The 11,849-nt window shown below is 34.9% G+C and overlaps 1 protein-coding gene across 1 annotated transcript; it reads left to right on the top strand.

The window, feature by feature from the left end:
• Positions 1-131: 131 nt before the first annotated feature.
• LOC127946373 (putative ferric-chelate reductase 1) lies at positions 132-11,691 on the top strand. The gene is made up of 16 exons (XM_052542910.1): positions 132-280; positions 1,253-1,448; positions 1,552-1,703; positions 3,133-3,227; positions 3,299-3,383; positions 3,503-3,685; positions 4,105-4,203; positions 4,518-4,668; positions 4,753-4,866; positions 5,677-5,792; positions 5,871-5,957; positions 6,585-6,682; positions 7,714-7,772; positions 8,245-8,388; positions 10,753-10,853; positions 10,955-11,691. The coding sequence occupies exons 1-16, from the start codon at positions 275-277 to the stop codon at positions 11,045-11,047; spliced, it is 1,779 nt and encodes a 592-aa protein (XP_052398870.1). The 5' UTR covers positions 132-274; the 3' UTR covers positions 11,048-11,691.
• Positions 11,692-11,849: the final 158 nt, after the last annotated feature.

Genomic DNA, 11,849 nt, shown 5'->3' with positions numbered 1-11,849 from the left:
TTATCACTATCCTTCTTAATATGTGTATATATATATATATATATATATATATATATATATATATATATATTGGTAATGAAAGCTGAACTACAGTTGTATCTAGTTCGTCTGTCGTTTATTTTAGCTCCACCCACACGTCTGTGGGGAATCTTTGCGCACGGTGCTCGTAAAGAGACCGCCCATATCATATCCCGTGCCATGAAACTCAAGTACAACTGTGTGTGTGTGTCTTTTCATTTTCTGTGATAGTGCGATGATTATTTATTTTAAATGAATGGAGGTAAGCATATGTACATTTTTATCCTTTCATCAGCATTTTATCTGGCTTCCCATTCTTTTTGGCCTGCCTACCTTTTCACACGTGCAGACGTCTCTGCTGCTGTAGGAAGTAGCTGCTGCTACAGTATGTGTAAGAAAATGTGTAGCATGTGCTCTTTGTTTACAGTTTTTATTTTTATTTTTTTATGATGGGTTCGAAGTTTCACTTTGCTTCCATTAACACTTTTATTCTTATCTGTCTGTATAGTAGATATCATGTGCTTGACGTACGTGACGAAACATGACCTTGACCCATATATCTCACTTTACATTAACTTACTAAAGTCAACAGTCTTTGCCATCAAAACTTCAACTTGAATGTGTGGCTTTATTATTTCTTTATTCATTTATATCGATCAGATCAGTGTACATGAAAAACTGTTCAGTCTTCTAGTAACGTTACTGTAACAGTTGCAGCCCCCCTCCTTATCTTTATTTGCAGGTTTCTCACAAAAAAAAGGAAAAATGATTAGGCAAAAAAGTGTTTTTATTTTAATTTTTTTGGAACAAAATGTTTTCACTAGCACACCTTAATCTTTATCAGTGAATTATGAACATGATGTCTATTCTGCTAACCTATGTTTTTTGGAGGTGTACCATGTTCAAGATTCAGGATTGTTTTTCATCACATACACAATTTTATATAGCATATATAACCAGCATTGAAATGTGAGTCAGGTTCGCTCCATGGACAGTGCGATTATTAAAGAATATAACACAGATGAAATATACATAAATATAGCTATGAAAGAATGAAATAAAAGTAAACAATCAAAATATAAGAATAAAATCTATAAAAAAAGATCTATACTGTAGAATTAAATATAGAATAGAAAATAATGTGCACTGAAGTAACTTTAACACCTGTTTCAGCAACATTTGGATTCCTTGTCAAATTATCAATGGTTTTACGGTAAATTTCTATTCATTTCAGGTTCTCATGAATATGTGGATTGTGTTGCTGCTGCTCTCAGTATGTTCAGAGACAATCTTTTGCTTCAGTCGTGGAAATGTTGAAGTGGCTTGTGGGGACATGACACCCCAACATGACTCTTCCCCCAGCACCCAACATCCACCATTCAACATCATAGCAGACAAATCCCAGTTCAGCCCAGGAGATGAAATCAAAGGTAGGAATGCGATAGCAGTATTTTGACACTTGTCATCTGTTAAGGCTTTTAAAATATTGCAGATATATGTTGAAAATATATCAACTGTTGTTCATATTTACAGTGACATTATCAATGGCGTCTTCAGAGGGCAAACAGTACTTTAAAGGATTCCTCATAGAAGCAAGAAACGCTGAGAATCTCAGTGAAATAGTTGGATCATTTAAGTTAATCAGTCCTGACATGTCTCAGCTTCTTAAGTGTGACAATAAAGAGGTCAGTGATTGCAGAATCTTTTTTTACGGAGAACAAAATATTTACGACAAGACTTAAAAAAATAATACATTAAATTATTAATGCACTCTCACTATTAATGCCATATCCAGACCTATACATCATCTTGAATTGCGTGCACTTGCTCAGTGACAAACATGATGCAAGACAATAGCTGTGTCCAAATTCAGGGTCTGCATCCTCCTTAGGATACTTCCTACCCGGTTGAAGGAGGATGGGTCCTCCAACGACCGCAAAAACCGGAAGTTGGTGTTTGTGAATTTGGACAGCCTACCCTTCTTTCAGTTCCCTCCCTTACCCATTGCTCATATCATGTCGCCTAGCAACCGTGACAGCGCTAAGCAAGACGCGGGTAAAGAGCTCATCGTTCTCTCCCTGGAGCTTTATAAACACTTCTGTCTGCTCTTTCGTCCTTAGAAGCGTTAAAAACAGCTTCAATCACTAACAAATAAGCTGTGTGTAAGGGGATATTCACACAGGCAGTAAGGAAGAAGCTAGTTTACCAAAGTAAACTTTTTTTTTTTTTTTTTTTTACATATACACGTACAAATGTAAAAAAAAAATGCTTAACGCTAAAACAAAATGCCTAACTAGAAAACCACTGAAAATATATATTTTTGAAAAGCCAGTTTTTAAAGAACATTGAAAACAATACTCCTCCCTCACTCCGCTACCGCTCGCTTCGTCCTGCCGAAAAGAATTATGGGATAGGTAGGACGCGAAAGGATCCACCACACCCAACCTTCCAATTCGGGGAAAAGGAGGACGCATTTGTGGGCCGCATTTGAAGGATCCTACGAATTTGGACAGCCTTCGTCGCGGCGCTGTGACGTAACATCCTTCAAATGAGTCCTCCGAAGGATGTAGACCCTGAATTTGGACACAGCAAATGACTCATGTGGGATACAGCCTATTAAAATGCAGTTATTTGTATCCAAAATTTAAGAAATGAGGACAAAAAAGGCCCCCTTATATTTACATCATGTGATATAGTTTAGCAATATCACACGATCAAGAGTCCCGTTTTTCCAACATATCTGCATGATTGCAAATGTGATATTGTTTTTTGTATTGCAGTTCAATAAAGAAGAAATTAATATTGTGTTAAATTTTAGACACAGTATTGTAAAACTCACTAATGAAAAATGTTCCAAATAGAGCCACAGTAGAACAGCGGTATTTAATTACATTTTTGAACAAATTGAGTTAGCCAATGATTCAGTGACCCATTCACTAGCTTCATTCTTGAATGAATCGTTAGTTTGAAGAAATAAGATGAATGAATGACTCACTCAATAAGACTATATGTATGAATAAGTGAGTGTATATACTGACTCAGGTAAATAATATATGAAATTTAAGTACAAAGCCCATTTTTTTCTCCGTTATTCATAATTTTCAATGTTCACAGGGCTCTGCTGTGAGTCATAACAGTGATTCCCATAAAACTGAGGTTCAGGTGATCTGGGTAGCACCATCTGACTCTCCTTCCAGTGTGCAGTTTCTGTAAGTATTCAAATGCTGTTTTTACTCAACGTTTAGTTATAAAAATTGATGTAGGTTGTCTTTGCTTTCAGGGTAACTGTTGCCCAAGGCTATAAAGCATTTTGGGTGAAGATTCCAGGTCCCGTAGTGTCCCAAAATGGGGCCCAAACCTCAATGGTAAAGTTACTGGAGTGGCAGTTTACACACTATCATGAGTTCATGACCCTTTCAGCCTCAAAATAATTGGAGTATCTAAATAATACTAATAAATAGTAATATTCTCATCTCCTCTTCAGTTCACTTCTGAGGGCTGTGGAAGCAGCAAGTCCTGTCTGAGAGATCCAGAGGGCTGTGACCCACAAAATGACACTGCGTGTCACTTCCTGTCTTTTCGTAGATTGGAAAGGAGTGTGATGTTTGAGCTCAGTGGATCTGCAGATGGTTATGTGTCCTTTGCCTTATCACAGGACAAATGGATGGTAATATAACCAAACTCTCAAAATAATTTCATATTTCGCATCTTATTTTATAACAAATATTACTTTGACCTTTTGTAGCATAACACAAACTATAATAGCTATTGAATGAGTATGAAAACAGGGTTCTTATAGTTAACTAAACTATAAAAACAAATATTACCAATGCTTGAAATAAAAATAAATGAAATATTACAGGATGTAATTAAAATAAAATATGAAGGAAAAAAAAGCATAGACTTAAAAAATTACAAAAACTTTATCTAAAATTTAAAATGGAATCCAAAGATAAAAACTAAATCAAAATATTAATAAAAACGTAGTTTACCTTGCATAGTAAAATAACACTGTGTGAAGTATTATTATGCCTTTGACTGTATGTATTAGCATAAATAATAGCATATGTGTGTGGTGCATTTCAGGGGGACGATGACGTCTATTTGTGTATTAGAGACACAGACAGAGTTGACATCAAGGCTGCATATGTTTCTGGACGGACTCACCCAATAATCTCTTCACAGGTAGAATTTGATTTATTGAACGCTGAACATTTCGTACAGAAAGCACGCTCAAAAGAAGATGATTCGCATAATGTCAGTGCAGTTCTATTTCAAACAATGAAAGTGAATAATGACCTCCAAGGTTTTTGGTTAATAACAAAGTAAATACATTTACTTTTGCTTCTCATACAATACTATTGAATGGCTTCAGAACATTCGGAAAATAAGTTGTATTGCATTCAATCAGAACTATCTAAAACAATTAAATAGAAAAGAACCCAAGAGATCATTAATATGCATTGCTCTGTGGTCTTTTTACTCACATTCATTCATAGAACATTTTAAAAGACATGGCATGGAGGCTCTCAAATGGAGTGATTCAGTGTAGCTTCCGCAGAGACATACAGCTTCCTCCTGAGAATCTGAACAGGTTCAATCTGGAGCAGATGTACTATCTCTTTATGGCTCATGGTCGAGTTGAAAATGGTGAGATATTGCTTTTTTTGTTTCTTTGCTGTTGTTTGTTGTCATTGGTAAGTAGTGTCAAAAGACGTGTTTCTCTTTCTCCAGGGATAACCCATCGACATGACCACCAGCCTCTAATTTCAACCTATCAGGCATCCATAACGGGACCTCCTGAGGATCTTACGGGTTCTCGATCACCCCTGCTCGTCAAATATCATGGTGAGGACAAATAATAATAACTCTATTTACTGCATGTGATTTATAATATGCTATTAAGCAAGCTATACTGTGCATTTGAATGCATTTAAATATATCAAATGATCTTCCCTTGGCATGCAAAATAAAACAACAACAACAACTAATCCTCATTGAAAAATATCCTGGGGCTGGACATTTTGGGGCCTGAGTTATTGTTATTTTATTATTGTATGATAATAATTTAATTATTTATGTAATTATTTAATGTAATCATTTCTAATAATAGTTGTAACTTAATAATTTGTTAAGATGAATTGTTACAAAAATCTATAAGAATTTTTAATTGAAATAAAGCTCAAATAAAATAAATACATACATTAATAGTAGATTTATAAAATTTCCTTGAATGAAAATTAGAACCGTTGACATGCCAACTAACTGAAATAAAGTTGGTTTATGTTATGTTGAACTAATACTAAATACTAAAATTTGTAAACTTAAACTCAAATAAAAATGTATGCTAAATAAAGACATAAAAGTACTTAAAAATTAAAATGAAAAATATAAAAAATACAAGCAAAATGTTTTAAGTACTGCGAGAGCTCGTGTTACAAAATATTTAAAATAAATGCTGTCAAATAAATTAAAATGTAAAAATAAAAGCTAATTAAAATATTATCATAATACCCAGAACACGCTATAATACTAAATAATACCCAGAACACGCTATTAGTGTCATAGTAACGCTCTTGTGGCATCATTTACAAAAATCTAAATAACATCTGGTTTCTGTAGACTGTTCTGAGTCTCATTGTCTGTCTTTGTCTACAGGAGCGTTCATGCTGATCGCCTGGACCTCGACGGTCAGTGCTGGTGTCATCATGGCACGATACTTCAAACCCGATTGGCCTGAAAGGAATATTTTGGGGCAGAAGGTCTGGTTTCAGGTAGGTGCTTATTTGATACAATAAGGATTTCAGAAAAGTTTTCGATGTGCATCTTATTCAAGGCTTCTGTTTCCACAGTTACATCGATTACTAATGACCATCACTGTTCTGCTCACCTCGGTCGGCTTTGTCTTGCCTTTTATGTACAGAGGAGGCTGGAGCAAGGTAACACACACACAAACTCCTGCCTGTGAGTAATACTCATGCTTCAAGAGTGTGTCATATTTTCAACCCCCTTCATCACACACCTCTGACTGTTCACCAGCGCTGCCAGTGTGTCAGACCCACATGCTGTCTGCTCAGAATAATAAGCAAGTGAATCAAATCCCATGTTCATTAGAAGCGACCCACCTTGTGGCATCTTTTTGGCTCTTTTCTGAAAAACACACCCACTTTTCTTCATGGATTAATCAAGCTCAGTCTTATCTAGTCTGCAAGTGCTGGTTTATTTGAGATTCAAAGCCGACACATGTATCCATCCATTAAGGCTGAGCATGACGGACACATTTGTGATTCAACAGAGGCATCTGTGACATCCCTCTTGCCAAAGTATCTGTCAGGGCTTCTGTAACTTCCTGTGTATGACCAGCAGAGGACGCCCTGTTCCATGGAAATAGTCGCCAGACCCGCCCCCACACAAAATAATACCCATTAACCTTATACTTTTGCATCCTTTGAAAAGCTGTTTCCTGTCATAACTCATTTCTTCATGAAGTTTGTTGAATCAAAGTTTGTTGACAACTTTAGCTTCATGTGTACAGTGGTTTCTAATCTGTATTGTATTGTCCACAGCGGGCGGGCATACACCCCTATTTGGGCTGTGTTGTCATGGTACTCGCTGTCATTCAACCTGTCATGGCACTATTCAGACCTGCGCCAGACGCCTCAAGGTAAATCCTGGTAACAGTACAGCACATTCACAATACAGCCAGAAAAGAAGTGTCCAGAATGAACTATTAGAATACAATACAGTATTTACTATGTACTGCATATTATTTTCTATAAATCTATCAAATATGTTCCATTAAGTGTTAATGCTAAATTGTCACAATACATTGCTGTGTTGCCATATTGTTGGGATAAAATGTCTCATAATATGGCAAATGTTGTGGACCATCTGGGTTTTCTGTGAGAAATTGTATGATAATTATGTAAAGACATTTACATGGGTGCAATTTAAAATTAAGTTCTGGAAAGATGTATCAGTTCATTAGATACATTATATATATATATATATATATATATATATATATATATATACACACCTGTATAGATATTATGCAGAACAACTGGTTTCAACATTGATAATATGTAATATTTCATGAGCACCAAATCAGCATATCGTAGTGATTTCTTACTAATGACTGTTACAAATGTAGCTTTGCTAATCACTTGACTTTTAAAATATCTAAAAATAGAAAACCATTATTTTAAATTGTAATGATATTACCGGTACATAACATAACTGTATACTGTTTCATAATATTATTATGTTTTTGATCAATTAAATTCAGCCTTGGTGAGCATAAGAGACTTCTTTCAAAAACATAAAAAAATAATAATAATCTTACCAATCCCAAATTTCTTACTGCCCTGAACATTACATAAAGCATATGAACCCTGTCAATGACTATAAGACACACAGTATACATACAGTATACATACTGCAGAAATAGTATGAGGTGTATGACATTTTAACATATACAAATCCCTTTGGTTTGCCAGGAGCTATAATATTTGTGAACTGTAAACACAAAATACATATAGCAAAAGTTAAGTAATTCTAGTATACAGGGTTGTCTGTCTATACTATTTTAGTAACAGTGTAGATCCCTTTTTGTATTAATATTAATTCATAATATTAATTTTGATTCAAATAGTCATGTTTTACATGTTCTTTTTTTGTATAACCTGCTCTCAGGAGATATATCTTCAGCTGGATGCATTTTGGGACAGGAACAGTAGCTCAAGTTGTGGCTGGTAAGAAACAATGCTGTCAAAAGTCTTGAATGGTTTATTATTATTTGACTTAACTCCATATTAACAACAATGCGAACAGCAGAAAGCACTTTTTTTATTCTAGCTGATAGCGTATCATATAATATTTTATAGTTTATTTTTATGGAGGTCCTGTATAGTCCTGTTTTTATGTTTGGTGTTATGATTTAGAATTACAATTGATACGATTTATAATAAATTGTTCCTGTGGCTCAAGTGGTAGAGCATTGTGTTAGCAGCACAAGGTTGTGGGTTCGATTCCCAGGGAACATATGTTAGGTAAAAACTGTTAGCCTGAATGCACTGAAGTCGCTTTGGTTAAGCGTCTGCTAAATGCATACATTTAATTTAATTAAATTTTTAATTTTAGAATGTTAGTTCAGGGTGCTTGAAATATAAGTCGTATGTGTTATTAAACATGTTCATAACCAAGCTGTGTTTTTTCTTGATTTAGTCATCGCCATCTTCCTCGGGATCCATCAGCAAGCTCTGTCCCTGCCTGCTCCGTGGTCCACAGGGGTCTTGGCATTCATTGTGGTATGGTTCGTGCTGGCAAATCTGGTTCTGGAAGTCCATCGAAGGGGGTTTTTACCTATAGGTCAGTAAACCACCCCCAGACATATGCGTTCTGTACCTGGATTGCCTTTCAGAGCATTTATTTATTGTATGAGTAGTGTTTCTTTGTGTCTATGCAGGAAATCAGTTGAGCTGTATGAATCCATTAAATTGTAAAAGGTTTTATTATACTGCATTAGTATTGACATGTTGGGTTGAAAGCTAATCAGTTTGAAATGCCACAACCTTTCATAGCATAAAAATATGTTTTTAAACTAGATTTTTTTTTTCTTATTTGTGGATGCACTATTATTTACTGTAAAGGTGCTGATTTGTTTTTAGAATTTTTTAGAACTTTTTAGAATTTTCTATATTTCTGCATAAATATGACCCAAAACATTTGTCAGATTTTCACAAAAGTCTTGTTAACTCAAAAATTAAAATTAGCAGATAAATTACTTACCTTAAAATAATCCTAGGTGTATATGACTTTTTTTCTTTCATATGAATCCTGTCAGAGTTATTGTAAAAATGGTCTTTGATCTTTTCAAACTGTTTGATGCCACTCATCAGGAGTTGCACTGCATCGGTTCATGTGAAGTTTAATAAAAAAGTGTCTCACATGGCTCTGGGGGGTGAACAAAGGCCTTCTGCGCAAGCTAGATTAAAGTGATTATTACGTTTTGAATATGGATATTTTTTCTTACTAAAACGCATCAGTTCACTACAGAAGGCCTTTGTTCAACCGCTGGATCTGTGTGAGACATTTTTTATTAATGGATGAGCTTTTTATTAAACTTCTCATGAACCGATGCAGTGCAACACTCGCTGAGTGGCATCAAACAGCTTGAAAGATCAAAGACAATTATTTTAAAATAACTCCCAACTGAATTCATCTGAAAGAAGAAAGTCATATACACCTAGGATGACTTCAGGGTGAGTAATTTATGGCTTAATTTTGGGATTAACTAACCCTTTAAAGGTAGACTAAGAGAGCCCAATCAAAAAAAAAAAAAAAAAAAAAGATACAAAAATATATACTTTGTAAATTATTTATTGAGAAAATTATCCAGTATTATATATCTGTGTGACAAAAACATGTGAACTTATGCTTTTAGTATCTTGTATGACCCTTTGTGCAGCAATAACAGCAACTAAACGTTTCTGGTAACAGCTGATCAGTCCTGCAAAATGACTTTTTTTAGCCCATGAGTTTAGCCCATTCCTCAGTACAGAACAGCTTCAAATCTGGGATGCTGTTGGGCTTCTTCACATGAACTGCTTTCTTCCAATCCTTCCAAAACATTTGACTTGGGCATTCGAAAACATCAACTTTGTTCTTCTTTAACCATTCTTTGGTAGAACAACTTGTGGTCTTGGGCTCGTTGTCTTGCTGCGTGACCCACTCTCTCTGGCGATTCAGTTTACAGACAGATGTCCGGACATTTCCTCCTTAAACCAGGCTCACACTTCAGGATTTTTGCCTGGATTTTGCTTCAACAGGTTTGCAACAAAACCCCTGGATCGTGACCAAATGCGTGCTTGTTGCGGTCGCCGAAGCTTGTTAAGTATGAGCAGGTCAGCAACTTGATCCAAACCTGTCTCTAGCTATCACAGATGCTAAGACATTTTTAAACCTGTTTGATAGTATTGCCCACGTGATCTTGTAATGTGAGTGACACAATGACAAGGTGGAACTATTCCAGCCAATCACAGTGCAGATGGTATAAACACTCTTATCCTGCGTCTTTATGAACAGAAACGAGAAGCCACAGATTAATCAAATCAACTAACTAGAAATAACTTTAACAAATGCATAGTTTTTGCCGAATCTATTACATGTTCCTTAGAGGGTTTATCCTCAGCTCCCCTTGAGGATAAAATTGTCTTGAATTTCCTCCATTCGTACACAATCTATCTGACTGTGGATTTGTCTATTTCGAGATGGTTTTATAACCTTTTCCAGTCTGACGAGCAACAACAGCTATTTTTCTGAGGTCCTTGGAAAAATCTTCTTTGTCCGTGCCATAATACACTTTCTCAAACACGTGTTGTGAAGCTCAGACTTTAAAAGATCCCAGGGTAGACACTGACACCTAAATATCATCCCATTGATTTAAAACACTCTCAGAACTGACAGAGCCTAATTTCAAATTCAAATGAACTATTAATCCTACATACTTTTGCTACTCACAGTTATGTAATATTGGATCGATTTCTTGAATAAATAAATGACAGAGTACAATACTTCGTCTCATTTGTTTGATTGGGTTCTCTTTGTCTACTCTTAGGAAAAGTGTGTATAACCCATGGTGTTTTGGGCCATATTTATGCAGAAATAAATAATTCTAAAATGTATTATTATTATTAATGGTGGTAGTGTATTTAACGTGTATGTGTTTTTCAGGTAAATATTTTAAAAATGTCAAAATCTACACTGAACATATCAATTCTGACGATAAAGAGGAGGTTGTGTTTGTTCCTGATGAGAATGAGACTTCGAACGTGGTGAGTCGAGTTTGTGTTTAATTCTTCATGATAAACGTGCGTTTCATTGATGATATATTGCGATATGTCCATTGTATTGTCTATTTTTTATTTCTTTCCAGGAATCTTGTTTTAAAAACACAGTTCTGGCTATATATCTCTGTGTAAATCTGGGATTTCTGACTACTCTCCTTTGGACCATCAGTGCAGTATGAGACACTCTCAGCACTCATTTCCACATTTAGTCTCTGATACTTTCACTAATCGTGCCTATTTTAAAACAAGCCAAAGAAATGTGCCATAAGACTGATTTATGACTAGCTGCCTGTCAATTTATTTTGATTCATTATAATGAATTTGTCTGATTTTAAATTATATTTCTTGACTGCTTAGGTATAAATCAATTTAGTATATTTTAGCACTTTTTGTAATTAATTTTGTATTATATATGTACACAATAGCTTATTTGTAAAATTATTAGTAGTTAAGAGCAATGTCGGCTTATTATTTAAATGTCTCTTCCTGATCTGCTTTTTAAGCCTTTATTCCATCTTAAAAACATATTTCCATTGGGATATTTGGTGACTGCATTAAATTAACAATGTTTACAGATCGGATGCTTCGTATGTCTTTTTCTAAATATGAAATCATTTTTTAACCACCTTATTCTAGATGCTTGTGCCTAATATTGATGGATGGATTTAAAGACTGTTACTGTTGCCTGAAATGTAAATATTATTAGCAGTGTGTCCATTCTGTATAAAGACTGAATATGAAGTGGACGTGGCTTTTGCACAGATGACAATCTGTGACAGATCAATCATCTTTTTAAATAAAACTTGTTTTCATTTTGTATGAATCTGTGTCTTTATACTGATATTTTAGCCCTTTAGGATCATGGGTGGTACCTGTGCTGCTGTCTCTCTATTTTAAACTGTCTTTTGATTAACTATTTCATTATTTCAAAGGCTGCAAAAGTAATGTGTGTACAGTAATATAATTTCTGTGTTTTTTTTT

This window comes from Carassius gibelio, chromosome A24 (assembly GCF_023724105.1).
Source record: "Carassius gibelio isolate Cgi1373 ecotype wild population from Czech Republic chromosome A24, carGib1.2-hapl.c, whole genome shotgun sequence".
Classification (NCBI taxonomy): Eukaryota; Metazoa; Chordata; class Actinopteri; order Cypriniformes; family Cyprinidae; genus Carassius; species Carassius gibelio.
The sequence above is the reverse complement of the archived record's forward strand: the minus strand, read 5'-3'. Positions and strand labels throughout refer to the sequence as shown.